We start from the raw sequence: 21368 nt of genomic DNA, 5'->3' as shown, positions 1-21368 counted from the left end.
CCCCCCCCATCAGTAAATCAAGTAAGTTGGGGTCACTGAGCAGGTCCAATTGCTTGTTTTGTGTGCTGTGCATACTAGCAGTGTGGTTTGTTCTTTTTCCACCCCTCCTGTCTTCAGTGTGCAAGCCTGTTTCCTCATTTATGATGGGAACACATACAATCAGTCTGAATTAGGGAACTAGAAATAAGAGTTCTTGGAAAATGAAGGGTAGCCTGCATCATATCTTATAAAAAAGTTTCCAACAATAACTTTTTTTTTGCTTGACATTGTAAAAGAGAAAAAAAAAACCAACACCCAAATTTCCAAAAGTAACCCCAGTATCCTCTTCAAAGTGGCAATTACATGGTCGGGAGAAAGTTAATAAAGATTCCTGAAAGCCTAACAGACAAAGAGACTATAAAACAGAAGCAGAAATGCTGCTATTAGGTTTCATCTTCTACAAATTACTATCCAACCTTGTGATACTATTGATTTGCTTGCACTATATCAAGTTTTAATCACCATAAACCACTGCCTAACACAGTACTTCCACTAGCCAAGTGCTCTTAGAAAATAACTGATTATTTTGAGTGTCTCCAGAAATCTTTAAGTTTGTATGAGATGAAGCCAGTAGATACATGTAGGCTCCACAAAATTCTTCATATAAATGAATTCATACAAAATTCGTAATGCACCATCTTTTCAAAAAGATTATTTTTAGTTGTTCCAAATTTGGCACTGCATCAGTTCTTGCTAAAGAACAAAAATCCCCTTTATTCCAATTTTGTTGGAAATAATAATGCAACTGGATTTAACTCATGTAAATGTTCCCTGATCACCAAATAGTGAAGTCATTCCATAAAAATATTAAACTCCCCCACAACTTAAATCAATAGTAGAACTCTTTTGGGCTTTTCTCCATCCTTGTGAGGATGGAAAGCCTAATCCAATCCACTAATTTAACTAGAAGGGCCTATAATCTGAATTTTCAGAGTTCTTAATTGAGCTTCAAACATGTTAATGTTTCCTACTGAAAGTAACTAAACATCTTTGCTCCTAAGCATGGCTCCTAAGTGTTTACTGGATGCTGAATTTCATTTCCCAGGAAAAACGGTTGGATTAAATTATTAAAATTTTTCAAGTAACAGTCCAGAGGACTGACAGTTAAGTCAAGGAAGCACTACAAAACAGAATAATAAAAATTAATTAATTAGCTGCCATATAGTGCTTTGATAGATGCATTGAATAAATCTGAGCTGATTTATCAGTCAAGTGCCTTTGTGCGATAGGTATGAGAATTATCTGTCATTAACCTTATGCTACAAATGACAGTGCCTGGATACAGAAGTTAAATGACTTCCCAAGGTCACATTTGAAGCTGGCAATACAACTTAGGCATTTACTGACTTTCAATCATTAGAGATAAATTTTTTAAAAACATTAAAGGGATTCATGAGGTAAAGATCATGACCTTGAAAGGCACCTTCACTTCTCTAACTTCAGTTTCAGAAGGCAGAAAAGTTGAGAGATGACTGCTGAAATATGATTGGAAGGAAAGGAATTAGCCATCCAAGCCTGGAATGATACCATCTAAATTATGTTTTATTTTATTATTACTTTTTTACCCCAGCGATCTGTATGACAATTTGAGTCATTCTGAATTATTTTCACCACAGTTAAGCTGGGTCTCATTCTTGAGATGCTCGGCTTTCTTGGACTCGGGAGGTAGCCTGAGACAAGAAGGCTTCCAAACATATGTTATCACAGATAAAGGGCCTCAGGTTTCATGGGATGGCACCTTAACTCTGGGGTTCCAACATAACCCATAGACAATACCGGTTGTCGGTGAATACGCATAAAAATGAGAATTCAGCTTTGCAGTTATTATTCTCAAATGAGGCATATCATAGCAAGTCGAGTGAAAAGTAAAAGACAAAATGTTATGATAAGAGGTGGGGAAGGGAAATTACATAAATAATGAAAACAGCTCTTAAGAGAAGATTTAAGTATTCTGCAATATGGACTATAAAAGAATGTTAACTTCCATAAGCTTCATTCTTACAGCATACAGTTTTGAAAATACATTGGTTATGCAAAGAAAATTTTGCCATTTGTATTCAAACATCAAGAAATGCATTTTTTTTTCTATGAATGGTAAAACGTAGCTTTTACATTAAAAAGTATTAAAACATGGGTTATTTTTCTTGACCTTTTGATAGACTTTACATTGAGCTTGGTAAGGCATCCAAGAAATTCAGATTCTGACTTTAAAATTAATGATTAATATTACAGAGTTTTCACAGTATTGGATTTGCAGTGTTAAATTCCTCCAACATAAGCAAGTGCAACTCCACATACTTCAGTGGAGCTGTGTTTGCATATATTAGCAAGCAATTCTGGCCTTGTGCCTGAGAAAGGATCTTACATTTCATAGTCACTTGATTATGTCTCATCTTTAAACCACATTTTACTATTTGTAAAATACTTGACCCACAAAACCAGAGAAGCCCATCTGCTAAGATAGCATTGTGCATCATTAACTAAAAATGATGGAACTATTTTAAGTGCAAGATCTAGTGTAAAAGGGATATAAATCCATTCCAAATATTTATTTTCTCGTGCAGTCTGACAAACCTGAGACTTGGGTTTCAAAATCCCACTTGCAGTAGAAATACATTTCTTCAAGATATTAACCAAAACAGAAAGAATCCTTACAAATAAAAAGCTAAGATCCATCTAAATGAATCCATCCCTGGAAAAAGAGTAAGGAAAGACACACATGCTAGTACCAGATGTCAGAGACATACAAGACTCAATTAAGGATCTACTTCTAACAGTCTAGAGCAACGTAAATGAACATATTTTTTTTTTTTAATCATAACAGGTATTAGGGCCAAGATATCTATCGTTACTATCATAAATTTTTTATTGGTGGGGTGCCTAAAGATGACCACACAATGTTCAAAATCAGTAACCAAACCCTAATTTGGTCTAAAGGATAAATCTGTTGCAATGCCAGGCTTATAAAACCAAAGGTAGATAACTATAACCATTCTCTTGTTAGGTTTCTTCCAGTTGAAGGTGTTTTTTTTTTTAGTTGTTTTATTTGTTAGTGTTGTGGTTTTGGGTTGTTGGTTTTTTTTTTGGTTTTTTGTTTTTTTGGGTTTTTTTTGGGGGGGTGAAGGGTGTGTATTTTTTTTTGTTTGTTTGGTTTTTTTTTAGTTATAACCTTTAAAAAGTATTTTAACTCTTTTTATGCCATTACCTCTTATTATTCTTTTAATAAGGTCTACTTAATTATTTTAACTTTTTAATAACACTATCAGACCTGTAATTGCAACACTTTATTTGCAAATCTGTGGAGGAGGGGACTGCTCTGATACTAAGCACCTGCATTCATTGCATATAATGCGTAAGGCTACAAATCTGACTGCCACTACAATATAACTACGAATATTGTGGAGGGTTTTGTTTGGGTTTCTCTCTACTGGCTATTTCCTTTTTCGTTGCCACAGCTCCAGTCACCAGGCAGCAGTAACAAATCTTTGCATAATACAGAGGGGTCAGGACTGAAAGTTGCTGAGAGACCTGTGCTCCTCTTGCAGATAGGAGTAATAAACCTCACTGTATTCGGCATTTGTACATGGGAATACTGAGCACCCTACTCCCAACTAAATATAATCCATACACGTTTGTCGGGGAACTGTCTAGCTTTAGTCAATAGTAACTAAGAAACCCTTACTCCTTTCTTCAGCTCAGATACTAGAGAATTAGGATGATGCCCGTTTTAAGAACGGAAGCCATTCAAAGGTATAGTTCAATACTTGTCAGCTCAGTAGTTTCCTAATAGAACTTCCCTCTGCTAAAGAACACATGCCATGGCTGGAGGAAAAAGGATGTTGCAGAGGGGCTACATATTATTCAAAATGATGCTAGTACAGAGGAGTCAATAATGCCACATAATACTATCAAGAACATCACTGAGTTCCATTTGTCTTCAAGAAATACCAGCATTTTCATAGTTCTTGATCTGTTAAAGGGCAAACCGAGATGAACATTATTTTATTAAAAGTCCATTCAATGAGCATCCAGGTTTCAATCTTTGTGTTTTATACTCCTCACGCTAAAATAGAGCTCTTGCAATATCACTCCTGAAGACTTGAAATTATGATTTGTTTACTTTACACAGTATGTCCCTTCAGAAAGAGAAGATGCTTTCTCTCTACACACACGTATATATGTAATATATATATATTATGTGTATATGTACTATACATATATATGTAATGTAGACCTTTCAAGAGTAAATATGGTCTTAAGGCTATGTTTTCTCTATATGTCATTTGTCCTATTTTAGCTCAGACAAGCTCTTATTCTAGGGCAGCCTTTGCCTAGTACCAGATACAGTACTGTGAAGCACCTATTTGGCTTTTTACTCAATACAGATTAAGATCTATTGGACCGTTAGCAAAGCCGAACTGAAATTTACTTCTTGTTGCTCATGACTTTTGACAAAATATTAGAAATACTATTTTAACATGCTCAAATGCTTTAATGAACTGCTAAAATACACCACATATTCCCCTCCGCCAGTCACACAGAAATTTGCTGTGCAATCACCAGGATAAAGTTGACCGAAACTCCTGAAACCTGTATTACAAAAGTGTTACGTCTAACTTTTCAGCCAGTATATGATTTTAATTCCTTCTCCTGGAGATGCAAGTTGGATATTTAACTGTGTCAAAAAGGTCACTTACCTCAACTAACTTGTTGGCGTGTTCACGGAAGACCTGAGCATACTCCTTCACTTCTTTCTCGTTACCACTTTTTGCGGCCTCAATGAGAACCAGTAATGGGACATTGGTCTCCAGGAATGAATCCGATATATGATCCATTACTGCCTTCCGTAGCTGTGACAAAAGAAAGCAGACTAGTAAATAAAAGGCGAATTATCAATACACAACCAGACTGTACTCATTGGCTATTCATATTTAAGCGTTGAAGTGTCACATCTCATAGCGCTGTATAAGAGTTTATTTTTTCTTTTTTCTTTCCTCCAAGTTATATATTTGCAGCAAGCATACAAATATCAAATACTTAAGAGCACAGGTTCTGTAAAAGCCCCCTGAGATTCATGCTGACATACATCTAATCCTACTGGACGGAATGGATCTATATAGGACAATAGTGACTACCCACATAATACATTGTAAACTGATGAGAATTGAAAGCTGCACTCTACTTTAAAAAAACAGTTCAGCTCACTTAAAAGTCAACTATGGATTAAGGAGCTTACCTTCAAGCAGCCATTACAAATATTAGCCGGAATATTTCTAAGCCTGCTCTAATTCCTGCACTGTATTCTAAGCAATAATGAGTATTTCATTTAGCACATGCCTTTTGCTTTGTATTCTCTTTCAAATACCTCCAACAGATATAAAAGGAAAACCTTGCTAAGTATTTTCCAGGTGGATTAGAAAACATACTACAATTTATTCCAAAGGAAAAAAAAACAACAAAAACAAACAAAAAAAAACACCACCCAACAAACAACACCCTACAAGTTACTGAAGATTAAACACCTGTTATTTCATAAAAACATCTGTTTGAAACAATATTACTGTAAGAATGATGTCACTAACCTCTTCCTTGCTAATAAACACTAATTAACATCAAACTTCACTAAAACTTGAAAGACAGCCAAAAAGATGACTGAAATCTTAAGTAATTCTTCTCGGAAATTTAGTTGCTCTATTGGAGCATGGATCAGAAACAATTTTAGTATGTTTTTCTCCAGCTTTTTGGTCGTTAAGGATGAAAAAACTGGGGACTCAAACACAACATGCTGAGAGCTATTCAGCCTGGAGGACTGGCTAGCCATTAGTCTCCTTAAATCATGCATTTTTAGTTAGAGGAAACATCGGGAAAGGTAATTTTCTCTATTCTGCAGTCCAGACTAGAAAGCTCCAGCTAGACAAGGTGTCATCAAAACACCCAATCATACTGAACACTGGTATATTGTTAGGCACTGTAAATACATGATTCAAGATGCATTTGCTGTTTGACAGCGGCAATTGTCAGCTCTATTGGAACAAGGAGAAAGCTAACTTTGAATATTTCAATTCAGTCTGAGTGGCGCAGTAAAAACAAGGAAAGCAAAATGGCATATGTGCGCTTGTGTGAGGTACTCCTTTTATTTCTGTTACAACTAAAGCAGCCAATGTATTACGAATAGCAATTGTTAATTCCCTTTAAAAATTAATTCTACTCAGATTCTACCTGGAAAGAATTTCTCCACTTCAAAAAAAATGATTAAAGGCACTCAGAATAGCTTGTGCAGGAAAACAGAAAAAGAAGTGGGGGAAAGACAAAAGAGAAGAATATATGAAAGAGACCTGCCAACCCTTAGGAAGTTGGTGTGTGGTTGCTACTACACACTGTCACCTTGTAGTCTCTTTTCTTCTCTTAATCTGCTGATATCCACTTGCTGACTCTTATTTTATTCTTCTATTGAAAGCTCTTTCAGACCATCCTTCAGGTCTGTTTGCACAGCAACTTATACAATGAGATCGTGATCCATGAAGCGTTTTCATCGGTACCATCTCAATACAAAGATAAACTGTATTTTTTCTCCAAATATTTCAAAGCATTGCAAAGACAGAGAAAAATACACTAAGATGCTGTCAGAGAATAGTGCACCCACATAGCACTCTGCATGATATGGCTGATAGATCTCCAATCAGTATTTATAATCAATCCTTCCCTACTAAAGGGTTTCATCTTTAGCCAGCATTAAGGGATAGATCATACTTGAGAGGGTTCATCTCACATTTACTTAATCACCCTCTGCAGATTTCCATCTCCCAACACTTGCTGAGAAGCCTCACTTCAGCACCTACAGTTAAATTTTTTGAAATCCATTGGACCAAAATATGCCAAATGGTGGTTTCCAAAGGAACTGAAAGGTTCTAAAAATCCCATGTGATGTCCATCTTATTCTCAGGGAAAATCCTTAATAAAGAAAATAATCCACTTGCTCAAGTTCAATTACTTTATCAATAAAACCTACCATCCACTGCACTGGAAAAAACCCTATTTTAAATGTTAAATGAACAGATATTTTTCTGTTTATATCATTCCATAAGGAGGTATCTGTTTCAAAGTGTTGTGTTCAATGAACTAGCAATTCAGTTTTTAAATTGGGGTTAATGTGGTATTGTAGATCTGATTATAGCCATACGCCCCATGGAACTGTAAGAAAAGATGTTTAAGTACGCAGCTTATTTTCATTGGTATTAAATACCTTCAGTCTACAACCACATACTAGAAATCCATATAAAATATGGTAAAATATCCATATAAAATATAGTAAAAGCGTCGGCTAACCAGCAATTTGGGGTTTACCATTGTAAATACACAGTAAAGTTATATCTGAATAAACGAGCAAATAAAATGGGTATCTTGTTTCTAATGGAAACTGTGTTTCTCTTTCTGCAATTTCTGGCATCTGAAAAATAACTGAATTCTGACTGTCATGGGTTTGATAAATATAAAATTAACAAATTGTATTTTCCTACACCGTGTTAATGATAGATGTCAGTAGCATATTTCTAACCCCTCATGTAAACATGCATTCTAATTCCTTTAGAAATTGGTTATCTGAGTTTTAGGACGCCCTTGCATTGAAGTTGAAAGGTACCGTTAACAGTTTTCATATACGCAAGAGACCACAAATTTTGCTATCCATCACCACAGGCTATAAAGAATGACTTGACAAAATAATTTGTTAAATATGACAGGAGTATGAACATAAGACATTCATCCAATAGCTGAAATGGATACATGACAAGGTAATATTAATTGCACAAGACAAGACATTTAAAAGTATTAGCTCAGCATTACCAGTCTATTTGATCCAATTAGGGCTATTCAAAGTAAATAACTACTGGAAAACTAATCTTGTATGTTCCTCTGCATACTGCAACAAAGTGCAGTCAAAGCGATGGCTTATGCATCCAGAGATTTTACTGTTTCACACAACCAACATCAGTTCAGAAGGGAATGGGAGAAGTCTGTCTCTTGACTTTAAATGGTCAGAAAACACGCAGCAAAACCACATCAAGCTTTATTCTAAAAGCACCATGAGATCTTGCACTTGTGCATCCATCAACAAACGTCTTCGCAATGCCTTAAGTTACCCTTCATTCTGATGCAAATTTTATGACAGAAACTATTGCTCATAAGACAATGCTTTAGGGTGTTGTGTTGTTGGTTTTTTTCCTCCCCATTGAGTTTTTAAATTAGAGATGACTTCAAAGTGTGGGTAGTGTCCACTACATGAAACCCCATTCGGTAGAGGAGAAAACATTAAATAAAAGTCTTGCTTAATTCATTTTGTCATGGAGAAAAGTCTATTAATTGACATATAGCTAAAAGAGTGCTAAGTTTGCCAGACCAGCACAAAGATATGAAAGGAAAACATCCAGACCTGCAAATATTTTTAAAAATCTGAATGGTGTACCACAAGGCAGATTTGATGTCTTTCCAGTTCAGTCAATTTAGTCAGTTTATGGTGCACAGTCAGTTGCTGGTTTTGATAGCAACATGTTCTACTGTTTTAAGTGCTATTTAGGGCTGTTTTATCATAGTTGGTTCACAGCTATAATTGAGCTCAAAGAGGTTAAACTGCCCACTGAAATGATGTTTTCCATGGCTGTACAACAATTTTAGAACCAAAATGTCGCAGTGATACTTACAGTCTAGTAAAGAATTAAATGTCTTACCCTGACAGTGGAAAGTAAAGTCACAGCGGGAGATTAACGGCTCTAACAGATTGATAAACTTTATAAAGACTGGCAGTATAAAACTATCTGCAACAAAAGTTTACCAAGGAGCACCTTATTCACCATTTTCTATTTAATACGCATTACAAGTGGAATCCAACTCCAGCTTGCTGCTGCAGAGCGCTCCCAAACAGGTATTAATATAATGGAATGAGATGAAAATAATGACTTCTCCAATGCAGTTAAAGTGTGTCTCCACCAATACGTTGTGAAATTGAGTTCTGGAGAATAAGACAGTGACAATTAGAAGCTACTGCAGTATAGTGATAAACAGAAAGTCCCAGTTGATTCTGCACATCACAACCCATGAAGATGTGACAAAAAAAAAAAGTAGATTGTAAAATGTGGATGCTAATGCCATCAATTATGTCTTGATTAAACGGTAAAATGATTAACACTTAAAGCCTGTATCAGACTTGGACAACCACACTACAGGTTTCTGGAATATGCTACATAAAAATATTTAAGATTTGAGCCTAAGCTAAAAGCACAGGAAGAAATGCTGTTACAAAGACTGATCACACTTCAGCATGTATTTTCTATTGCGTGTGCGTTTTCTTATCTCTAAAGAGAAACTTCCCTTAGCCAGAAAAATGCTAAGGAAGTATTTACTAATGGAAAGCAAGCTGAAATGACAATTTTTGAGCAGAAATTTGAAAGACCGTAAGACACACAAAAACATTTATCCTAGTCATAATCACTACAAAGGATTCCTCAAAATTCTTTATGTCCATAACCACAGAAGGACCTAGTTACCAAGTACTTAGGTACTCAACACCCATGGATTTAACTTTGTGCGTGTGATTTATCAATTTTTGTGACTTTGAAATTTTATACTGCTTTTTCAAAAAAACCACATTTTTTTGGTAAGACCAAGCCTCAGGCTTGATAACAACATTAGTGCAGCTACATAAAGGCAGAGAAAAATTTATAAGCTTGGGGGACAGACATCCACATACTCCCCAAACGTGAGTATTATCATGGCAAGAACTCTGTCTTGTTTCATGTTTGGCTAGAACAATAAAATCCTAGTGCTGACTGCTGTGCTGGGATAGGACCAAATATTTCTATTTCTAACAATCAAGAATGATGAAGGGCATTTAGAAGTAGAGAACAGTTCAGAGTTTACCACCAATTAATGTGGGAAAAACAGGAGGACAGAAATAAGGGTCAGGACTGTGTAGGAGAAGCATCAGTGAAGTCTAATTCAGAAATGAAAGACGGTGATCAACTTCATCATCCTGTATGAGCTGGGAGGGTAGAGCTGTGACAAGGAGAATATGAAAGCATGAAGTTGCAGAACAGGACATTACATGTAGGAACAAAGAAGGAAAATACTGTAGGAGGTTACCCTAGAGGAGAAGATAAGGGATAGGACTTTGAAACATCCTTGTGAAAATCAAGGAGGACTGCAAAGTGTCAAAAATGTCACTGAGACTGTAAGCCTAGAGGATCTGACACAAAAGGGATGTGACAAAGATAAGGGTAATGAGGAAGAATAAAAATCATGGATTAAACTGATGAGCACAATGCATTGTGTATCTTCATGCATTGTCTCAGTCTCTGTTGAAATTATATTTAAAGTAGAGTTGATTTGAAGATTTATGTTTCTTTATAAATCCAGGTGGTGTTTTTTTTTTTTTGTTTGTTTGTTTGTTTTTTTTGTTTTTGTTTTGTTTTTTTTTTGTGTGTGTGTGGTTTTTTTTTTAAAGGGACAAAACTTTTAGGGAGGTTAAAAGCTATTTGGCCACAAGTGGGAAGGACGTTGTCTATGAAACCCCTTCATGAAGTTATCGTCACTATGATAGGCATGCATAGTAACTTCACTTAAAGCAGTTAGATCTAATAATCTCTAAAGGACCAACAGAGTAAGCGTTATACATGTCACACTTGCATTTCCATCTACTCCAGCTGCAGGAACAGGCTGGCATACCAAATATGATCATCAGCTTCTCCAAGATCTAGAGATTTAGGCCCAAAGAAAGCTGATGACAGCTGTCTTCAGCAGACCTATCTATTAGAGTTCCAGATCATGGCTGAAACAAGATTAAAAATTGATTGTGTTCTGCAAAAATGGATTTCTCATCATCCTTTCCAAGAGTCACTCAAAGTCACAAACTGATCCTGCCCCACGGACAGAGATGATTGATATCTGATACTATCAGTTATCATCCATACCTTTCAAAAAAGCCCTTACTGCATTGGGATCACAGCCTGGGTTTTCCTCCTTGCATTTGTTTTTATTTTGCTTTGTTTTCTTCTTTTTTCTTCTCTTAATTTCTACAAAGTAAAAACTAAAACCAAAACTTTTTATATTTTGGGTTGCTTAATAACAAGTAGCATTCAAGATGTTTTATGATACTTCAGAAACAATGTTACTGAACAGAATTAATGTCAATTAAGAAAGAAATGCAATGATGAGATCTCATTTGGAAATTAAATTCTACCTACTTTGCCATTGTTCATAAATCCATTAGGAGGACAGAATTATAGAAGTCTTTGGAAAAGGACAATGTTCTCCTCTACATTTGTAGTGCTCCCTACCTCACGCTACCACATTATTGATATTGAACGTCAAAATTTGAAACTATCTTTTTGAATCCAAGCTTCTGTAAGTTTCTTTAGCTGATGTGACTACAGGTGATTCTCCACCTGGCACTACAGAACAGTGAAAGCTTCTATATGTGAAACTATCATCAACAGAAATTTCTTGGAATATGTATTTCTTTTTTTTTTTTGTTGGTTTGGAGTTTTTCTGAGTAGCAAAATTCTACAGTTCTGCTGAGTTTCTCCCACATTTTCAGTGTCTCATTAAAGAGTTTTAAAAACTCCATACTTGTTTCTTTCAGTGATTATAGAGTTAGGCATCTGCTAAAAGATCCTGCAGTGAATACAAAGATTTGATGAAATATGTGAGCTTTTCCAAAGACTCATTATTTGAGGAATAATAGACAAACTATGTGCAGTAATCTACTGTAACACAACATAGTTGTCACTGAGTTTTGCCTCATAATTCCTCACAAGCCACTTTAAAGGGCCAACCCTCTGTGCTCACAACTTCAGTTAAAACAAAACAAAACAAAACAAAAAAAGTCCCTTTTACAAAAAGGAAAAGCAGCTATAGTTACTACACCCTTTGGATTTTGTCAGACAAAAATAATCCATCGTAAGTATTATGTTGCAGATCAAAGTTTCCTTCATTTTGATGAAAACGTTACACACTGTAGCCTTACACAAAACTACCTGATACGGGTATAGTTCCCTGAAATATGGCACCATATGTGCACCAGTAAACATTATGTGTAGAGTAAATTAAACCGAGCCTTATAATTAGGCTATAAGGAAATTACTGCAGACCTGAAAGAGTAAATCAGCAGTATTAAAACACTCTCCATTTCCTCTGAAGCACTTCAGAGCACCATAAAAACCTCAATGTCACAGTGATAAACATCTAGAAGAAATGAATTTTGAGGGAGACAGAGACATGTGCATTCAAACAGGTTCAAATCAAAATTCACAATTAAGTGCAATTTAAATAACAGTTCATTGCCTCTAATTTTTTCGGTCGGATTTTTAGACAGTTTTCTAAAACTCCTTTCCTAAAGTCAATACTCCAGTTAGTCTACCAAATGAGAGCAGACAAAAGGTGGGTGCAGTATTGAACAGTAAGGAAGGGGCTTACAGTCCTTTCGGTCTAAGCTGGTGATATTTAGAGCATGCCTACTTCTGTTGCTTTAAGGAGTGACTATAAATTCAGTGGAACCTGAAAAAGCAGAGGGCTTGATCAAGTAGAGCATTACTATCTCTGCTTTATAAGCCAGTACTACACAAGACTCCTGTCTAATACCTCAGTACAAGCTGCTAGACAAACCCAGTAAAGGAGTACTGGTGTACACGCAATGCACCCAGATTAAATGAATATAAGAAATGAACATGTAGTGCTGGCACAGAAATAAGTTATTAGCATTTGATAGACTGCTTTCAGAAAACCAGCTTCCAGATTTCCCTAATCAAGAGCTCTAGAGTCACTGCAGGTGAAGACATGACCTATTAAGCAACAAGGAAAAGGTGATGAGTTTCTAACGAGCAAGGGCTGATGCTACAGGTGGCCTTAGGTTCAAAGGCATTTAGACTGACTTATGGCTGGTTCCCTTTTAAAAATGCCAACGTTTTGTCAAGAAGCATTTTCATGCAATAGAATGGGGTAATATCACTAATGACACTACACTTCCCCTCGGAAATCCCTTGACGCTTCCTCTTGGGTAACACAGCACAACCTTAGTAAGGCTTCTGTGGACCATGACCTTGCTTTAACTTTGCCTTCTCAAAATAAATCTTTAGTAAACATTTACACGAGACTAAATTCTGAAATTACAATCTTCTTGGATATTCTGCTACCACTTAACACTCACATGAAGTTTTGCATCTTCACTCCACTGTATCAACTCTCTTACAAATTCTCACAGCGTTATGAGCTAGGTAAGGTCTCTGACCTTTTTTCTCTGTTTCTATCCCTCCTTAAATTATACACATCTTGAATTAGAAAAAGCCACCTTCAGGATTTATAACCTTAACTTTTGCTCTCTTCTCTGCAACAGAGGGCATGTCAGAACCTACTTTCACAGTAATGAGAGGCAGAACTTGTTTCCGCAGCCCTCCTAGAATTGCGCCTATTGCTGCAGTATTGACTGGCTCTATACCTTGAAAGTGAAAGTTCTATTCACACAAACCTACCTTTAGGCTTCTATCTTTTGGGTGCATAAATCAGGAAGAAATTTGTTCATGACTTCCTGTATATGAAAAGAAGAACTTTTACAAAATACGTCCTTGAAACCCCAAACCACTCTCTGGAGGTGAACTCTGCATAGGAGGCAGAAGGAAAATCAGCTGCCTTATATTATCACCCAATTTCCATGCTTGACATCAGCTGGTGTAAATTCTCAGATTTCTCTTTTTTTTTTTCTTTCCCCCCTGCCCCCTCAATATGAGTTTTTATTTCTTTGGGTGTGCTGTTCAGCTTCTCAAAGAAGCTGAAAGAGTGGGTTATTTAATATCTATTGTTTGCTTAGAATTAGGTTCACTGTTTTCTTCTGAAGATCTTAGTTTTATTTTGCTTTCTGAGCACTCATGCTTCCCTTGGGCTCATACCTTAATTTACAGATGCTGTGTACCTCTTAAAGCCGGTACAACACAGAATACCTAAATTGAGGCAGCTTCGCCTTCAGAAGCAACTTTATTTTTCTGTGTTTCAGATTATTCTTGTAAAACTGGGCTGTAATTCTTGCCTGTCTTCATAGAGCATTGTAGAAGGGAGAGAGAATAAACAAACAAAAAAAAATCAGTAAATCATGATTCAGGGCAGCAAGAATTAATTTCTAGGTACCACTGGCCCTCCCTACAGCATTTGACAAGTCATCTGGTCCGTATATGAGACAGTAGCTTGGCTGCAAAATGATTATGATAAAATGTCCTGTTTTGAAGGGAGTCCTGTGTTTTTTTCAAAGTGTTTACATACTGTAAAGAACCAAGCTATGCATATACTTAAAGAGTGAGAGAGATTTAAGTCCACAGACTGAAAATATTATATAAGCGTCTATCCACAACATAATTTGCATTGTATGGGCTAGCTGTGATAAAATCTGTTTCAATGGAATAAATTTTTTCAGTTTTCGTTGTCCCTTTAGTCTAATTGCATGAGCTGATATTAATGCTTTTTTATTCTGAGAGTCTCTCTCGAGCCTATATCAATTTTTGGCAGGTTTCAAAGTGCTAAACAATTTTTATTTTTTACCGCAAATACCATTCATAAACAGTAGCGATACAACTTAATCTAAGTGGAAGTGAGTGACATAAAGAGTAAATGGAGACCTGCTGCTTCTAAAGAGCTAGGGAGAAAAAAAATAAAAATATAAAAAATGACAAGCCTAAGAACATTATGAAGCCTGTTATCCAATTCAAACAGTTGTAATACATTTAAAGAAAGTACTCCAAATTGCAAGCACTTTGAGAGATCTATGAAGTAGGTAAAAAATGAATATGATCAAGAAGTTCTCTCCTAGATCTTTGTTTTACCAAATTTGAATGAAGAAATTACAGGAGGTATTTGTCTCATCAACCTTTAACCTTTTGCAAGTTTGACTTGTAGCCTAATACAGCTACCGAAACAGTACTATCAAGGGCTAAAACACAGGGAGTATAATAATTGTAGCTGTGCAACTGAAGTGGGGTAGGCTAGAGAGTGTGGCTGATAACAGTCTAATAAATACCATCCCTTTAGTCCTCCAAGTGTCTTACAAAGGTATTTGCAAGAGAACAGCTTAGCACAAGGATGAAGGAAATGACCAGTCAAAAATACGTAAGGGTCATGTGAAAGGATGTAATAACTACATGATACATAAAGAATTAATTAGAGGTAGAGAAAGGGCAAATATAACTTTTTTTTTTTTTTTTTTTTTTTTTTTTTTTTTTTTTTGACTGAACAAGTCTAAGTGTGTGGCTGGTAGAAAGACATCACAGAACAGTTGTTATTAATATTATGTTTATACCTAAATGGGTAAACCTATTCCTGAGTACCCAAAAGTGTATCCCCATTCCTTGGGTGCTGGTAGTCAGTATTGGGAAAAAGCAGACACTGAGAAGAACGAATCAATACCCTAATCTTCATCAATATTAATCAGAAAGAGAAAGACAACTCATCCAAACCAATGCAGTTGTGGAAGCGCCGATCTTTCAGCTTTCAGCCTACAAAGTAGCTGGGATTAAATAACCAATAACAAGGACAAACCACAGCCACACATGAAACCCATTCTTAGAAAAATCATATGGGAAATCAAGCTACATGTCATTGTAGAAACCATATTGAAGGGTTTATTTATGGATAATAACAGGCTGTAGTTATACAATACCAATGTTACAAGCACTTGCAGATAACAGTAAAATAGAACAGGGCCATAGTCTTGACTATAAAGGCTTTTGGTTTTAGACTGTTTTGAGGAAATGTGGCTCTTTACAGTAACTCTTTCCATTTTTACAAATACATTTTAATCTGTTGGCCAATTTTGAAACCATCTGATGGACAGAAAAGGTCTTGAGGATGCTACGTAGCTGGAGTTTGATGAAAAATTGTGTGGGTAGGAAACGGTCACCTGCATTAGAGTCCTATGGAGGGAAATTTGTTAAGTGAAGTCAGTAGCTGGCTGGCCAGTGTACCAACATAGGTACCAGCTGCCCAACCACTGTGTGGGTACCAACTGGCCAGCTGGCAGAGAAGGTGCCCAAACCAGCATCACATCTTCCTGCATTTCACCAAGGAGCCTGGAGTAACAAGTGAGCTACAGAAGATGAGGTATCAGCAGAGAGGAGAAGGATGGATGTGAGAAAATGAGAAGAAATATGAAAATCATAGACCATAAGGGAAGACCTGAGATTATTACTGTAGGAAGCCCTGCATAAACTGTAGAATGCTGTGGAAATCAAGACTTCATCAATTCAGCTGTTTGAAATGTTTTCCAGTCCTGTGTCTACACAATATGTATTCCTCAGAGATCCGTAGGATGTTGTCTGGACAAGACAATCTAGGAAGAGAACATTTTTGATAAAAAGAAATGGTAAATCAAAATGTTTTGCCTCAGAGAGGGGTGTGAAGAATTCATCTGGCCATGAGAACAATCACAGGTATTTCAGAAATGACAACAGCTTTCCATATTTATAATCACCATCCTAGCTACTAACTGTATGTAGCTACTAATAGGATGGCGATGTTATTCGGCTTTTTTGTGGTACCTGCCCAACAAGTTGATCTTGATTTCATCCAACAACACGTAGTATAACATAACTAAACAATAATCAGATGGCAAAAAATACCTTTTGATACAGCACACGTAGACTTAGATACTTAATCATAGCATTAATTTCTATTAGCCATCCATTCCATTAAAACAAAAGTCCAGGACATCGGTCTAAACATTCACAGCATTTATTGAAATGGAGCTGGTAATGCGGATATTTCGGGACTTTCTATTTCAAAGTTCCTATTAATATACTTTATAATAAATTTTGTTGCCTAAAACTGCAAGGAGAACCAGAAATCCAACTTGAAGAAAAACATAGTACTTTTAAATGTTGCTTTATTCTACTTTGGAATGAAACCTGAAAATTTCCAAATTATCAAAATCCCTTAAAACATTGGAAACCTTTCTTGACAATTTGGAAAACTTGGAAATATTTATTTATATGTACATATTTATATTTGCAATGCTAAGCTAAACTAAACTGCTACCTTTCAAAATGAACATTTAAACTACCGAAGAAATCCAAATGTGACTTTTCAGCACTGTCAGGTTGTTGTGTGTTGGGTTTTTTTGGTTGTTTTTGGTGTGGGGTTTTTTTGTTTTGTTTTTTGTTTGTTTTTTTATTTGCAAAATTAAATCTCTGACATTTTTTATTTTTAAAGAAAGTGAAATTTTTTTGTTGAGTACTTCTCTCAAACATATTACAGTATTTCTAACTCGCTTTAGGAATGACATAAACCTAAATCTGCAGGAGGTGGATGAATTTTCCTTAACAGCTATATGAAAGCATCATTTCCAGTATAAACTGAGAATCACTGGGAAAAAGTCTTCCTATCTCTTTACAGTTCCATCCACTTGGAGGCTTATGAAGTATTCGTATGGCTTGAATGGACAAAAAATTAAGAATTATTTGATTTTGATCTATGGTATAGAATACTGCAGACAGGGTGCTCTGTTAAAATTAATATCAGTACATCTATCTGCTCTTTAAGAGAAAACTAATGGGTTTGGTTATTGTACCTTGCGGGGAAACCGACTGGCTAATACAGACAGAACAAGCTCAGCTGCTCAGCTGGAAGAGGACGCGAGGCAGAGCTGATGGCAGCAGGGCAGGAGGCAGCGGCACTGACAGGTGGGACACCAGTGGTGGTGACAGCGGAACAGCTGGTGCCCTGCTCATACACCTCCAGATGATCTATAGACCGTGTTGGTCCTCACTAGGCGTCCAGTTTGTGTGTTAGCCAAACTCTTTGGTGTGTCCTTCCTGCTCATCTTTGTTTCAATGTCACCGCAGAGTTGCAACGCTTGAAATACTGCTTGTGCGTGCTGCTTTATGATTAGCTGTAGTATTTAAACTATAGGGTTAGTATTTATTTTTATTTTTCCCCCTATGGAGGTAAAACAAACAAACGAAATAACTGGCATCAACAAGCACCCTGCTGCTGGTCTAGCATGCTGTACCACACAGCGCAAGATGCTTTTGTTTAGCTCTTCGTTTTTTTCTTCCTTTTTTTTTTTTTTTTTTTTTGTATGACAGACTTGTGTACCAGGGGGGAAAAAAAAAGACCCCAAATCCTGCCAATTGGCACCACTTGTTATCAGGCACAGAACCCTGTGTTTTTTTTTTTCCAAATTGTTCAAAATCAAGACAGAAATGGCAGCAGTAAGCTACGGGCTGGTGAGACTTGTCTGCTTCCAAAAAGTTGTTCAGACTTAGCCTGATGTTCTTACTGGCAGTTTATATTAAGACATATAATTAGCTCTCCATAATAGTTTTCCAATGCCCAGGAGAGTTTAAATGATGAATATAAAAGATGTAATCCCATCAGAATAGGAAATATTGATGCGACTGTAAATTGTGAGACAGAATTTTAGCACCGTGTATCCCATCCACAATCATTTCACATGTCTGCATGTTCTGTAGATAATCAAATAAAACCTCAGAAATAAAGAGCTAAGTAACCCGGAGAGAGAATGAAAAATCAGTCTTAGATGGCTGACTACTGAAGCCTTGCAAGTGTGCCTAACAAATGAAATATATATTACTTCTTCATTACCTAAACATATTTTGTAGATTGTCTGGTTTTACGGTGGTAACATTAAACATCATATATCTGAGAAGCAAGCTCTAGAAGGGATTCATTAAAAACAAAAGGCATTATGGTATTCAAACTTGGTCGTCTCTCCCATGATTTAGCCCAAAATAGAAAGACTGAAATAGTATAACACTGCAATCTCAGCTGTGGTTCATTTCTTCTAAAGCTTCAAGCCGCTCTCCCCAGCCATTAAACTAAGCCCTTGGTGACATCTTCATATTCTGAAATTTAGCAGGGAGTGTATAGGCAGGTCTGGGTAGACACACAGATGTGTACTGTTGATTGTGCACGTGATGAAGCAGAACATTGATTACAGTTCTAAAGAATAGTGATTTATAGTCAGAATGCTCATTGTTGAAAGCAGAGACTCTATCTTCCTCTAGGCTTGTGCGAAACCCAGCACAATTACGATCTAGTCTTGATTAGTTTACTAGCAACTGCCACAACTTAATAAACATTTACCTACGTGATTAACTTTCGTAAATATCAGAAACTATATTAAAAACTTCATCTCCAAGCAGGAAAATATTATATATGTGCTTCACTTTACCCACATACAGAGTTCTAACCTTTCTGAGATTGAATTCAACACCCATGGGGCTGAATATACATGAGAAGCAGACAGTTTATTAAGAAAGGTGCCATTTTTATATCACGTTTCAGAGTAAATTTGGCTTTAGAGATGAGTAATTCAGGCAACTGCTGAGAGCCTCACACAGAACAGCAACTCATGTGTTAGTCTGCTACTTCCTTCAAGCAATAAGAACAGAGGTGGGAGGCAACACATGGTACAAGCTCCACTGCAGAACCTAGGATCCAACAAATTTGGAGGTCAGAACAGCGGAGATCTTTCTTCTGCCATTAGCTGAGCAACAGATGTGATGCTAGGCTTTCTACAGGAGACTCAATGATTCATATTGTCTGTTATTCCATTACTATATTTTTATTATTTGGAGAAATAAGCTCTGAGAATATGACCCTCAAGCACATTTGCTGAGAGGTAAGAAAGATATGAAATGAGTTAGTTTTATCAGTGCAGAGCACTGATTTCAAAATGCCTATAGGGGCCACTCTTTCTGAAACTGTCATGTTGCACATAGGTATCTGAAGAAACATTTAAGTTCTTACTTGCTCTTTGCAGATAGGTTGATTTTGCGTCATTGTCACAGAAGCAACCTTTGATTGGCCAGGTAGACCTTTTTTTTTTTTTTTTTTTTTTAAATTGTTTTTACAGAAGATGCAGAATTGGGATCATCTCAACAGGAAAAAAAAGAGGTAAAAAGGAGGTAATGCCTCGTGCCTTAACTTTAAAAGTGTAAAGAGAACCCTATAGAGGGTTTCTCCCTTCTGTTTTCCAACCTCCTTTCTGTTTTTTTCCTCCTCAAGTTTGCTGAACAAATCACAAACCTTGCAGTCTTATTACCCGACACAATGATAAAAGTAATATAAGAAAGTCAACCTTTCTGGTTTAAACTATGCTTTAGAGTTATTTATTAGCTTTCTCCGCACCTTCCTAGGATCTTTATTTAATATCGTACCTTAGAAGTTTTCTTTGAAAATATTCTGCTCTTACCAACTTTTTTTTTTTTTTTTCATATTCTGCTCATCATTCCTGTTATTTCAACGAGAGCATCCAAATAAATACAAATAAGCACATATGCCAGTGTTTTTATGAGTGAGGTTGCTGGGCTACAAAGGCAGTGAAGGTCTGGCCAATCTGCCTACCCTCCCACATATTAAGAGCATTGGGGGTTACACTTGGAATATGTTTCAGTCTCCCTTGTTTTGGCTCGGGAAACACTAGTCCTTTGCTTAATGTCAACGTAATGTAGTGTCACACCTAAATAGGGAGACAAACTATACGTCTATAGGTGGCAAAACCAGTCTGAAGATGAAAAGCAACGTGTTCCTTAGAAAATCAAGAAGCATCACAAAAAACACACATTACCTGTCTTCGAAGGTCTCGTGTTTTCTTGGTCATCTTGTCAATAGCAATGTTGAGTGGGTCTCCTTTCTCCTTCCTTCCAGTCTGTTAAAAATGAAATTTTGGAGTTAGAGAAAAACACTCCAGAAAATATACACTTTTTTAAAAAAAAAAAAAAGTACAGATTTATCAAAGGAAATCTATGCATCTTTTTTTGTTTGTTTGCTTCCATCAAGTTGTTATTGCCAATGTAATGTTTTTAACATGTTTACGTGGGGTGGGCATAGCAGGTTATTTTAAAACAATTCTAAAATTATAAGAAGAAAGATTAAGGTGACTCACTGGAGAGTTCAGAACTTTTCCACCAATAAAATTTGTGCATACATTATAGTCCAAGCTCCAAAAATCTGGCAAGACCTTTCACTAGAAAACGAATATTAAGAGTTTCTAATCTCCATCCTGCCAGGCACTGGGAATGTTAAACATGATAATAAGCAGCAACGCAGCTTGAGGACAGAAGGAAAATGGTCCCTATGACTGTAACAGGGATCATATTGGCAGACATTAGGTGCAGTATAAAGAAGTCTTGCACTTAAAACACTTTCCTGCAGGAGGTCTCAAAGCAAAAATCTTCATGAAGATTAAAAAGGGGAAGAAAAGCTTTTTGTGGCTCATAACCAATGAAAAAATATATATATATATATATATATATATATATATATTTTTTTTTTTTTTT

General features: G+C 36.3%; 1 protein-coding gene across 4 annotated transcripts in view; it reads right to left on the bottom strand.

The window, feature by feature from the left end:
* The window catches only part of CTNNA2 (catenin alpha 2), a 494091-nt gene that overhangs the window by 106159 nt on the left and 366564 nt on the right, over positions 1-21368 (bottom strand). For all 4 annotated transcript variants that reach the window (XM_026846640.1, XM_026846641.1, XM_026846642.1 and 1 more), the window contains 2 exons: positions 20657-20737; positions 4737-4889 (listed from right to left, as the gene is read on the bottom strand). In XM_026846640.1, coding sequence (XP_026702441.1) covers positions 4737-4889; positions 20657-20737 — 234 coding nt within the window. The remainder of the gene's footprint in view (positions 1-4736; positions 4890-20656; positions 20738-21368) is intronic.

This window comes from Athene cunicularia (assembly GCF_003259725.1).
Source record: "Athene cunicularia isolate RWA chromosome 4 unlocalized genomic scaffold, athCun1 chr4_part1, whole genome shotgun sequence".
NCBI classification, from domain to species: domain Eukaryota; kingdom Metazoa; phylum Chordata; class Aves; order Strigiformes; family Strigidae; genus Athene; species Athene cunicularia.
Note: the sequence above shows the minus strand (reverse complement) of the source record. Positions and strands in the feature narration are given on the sequence as shown.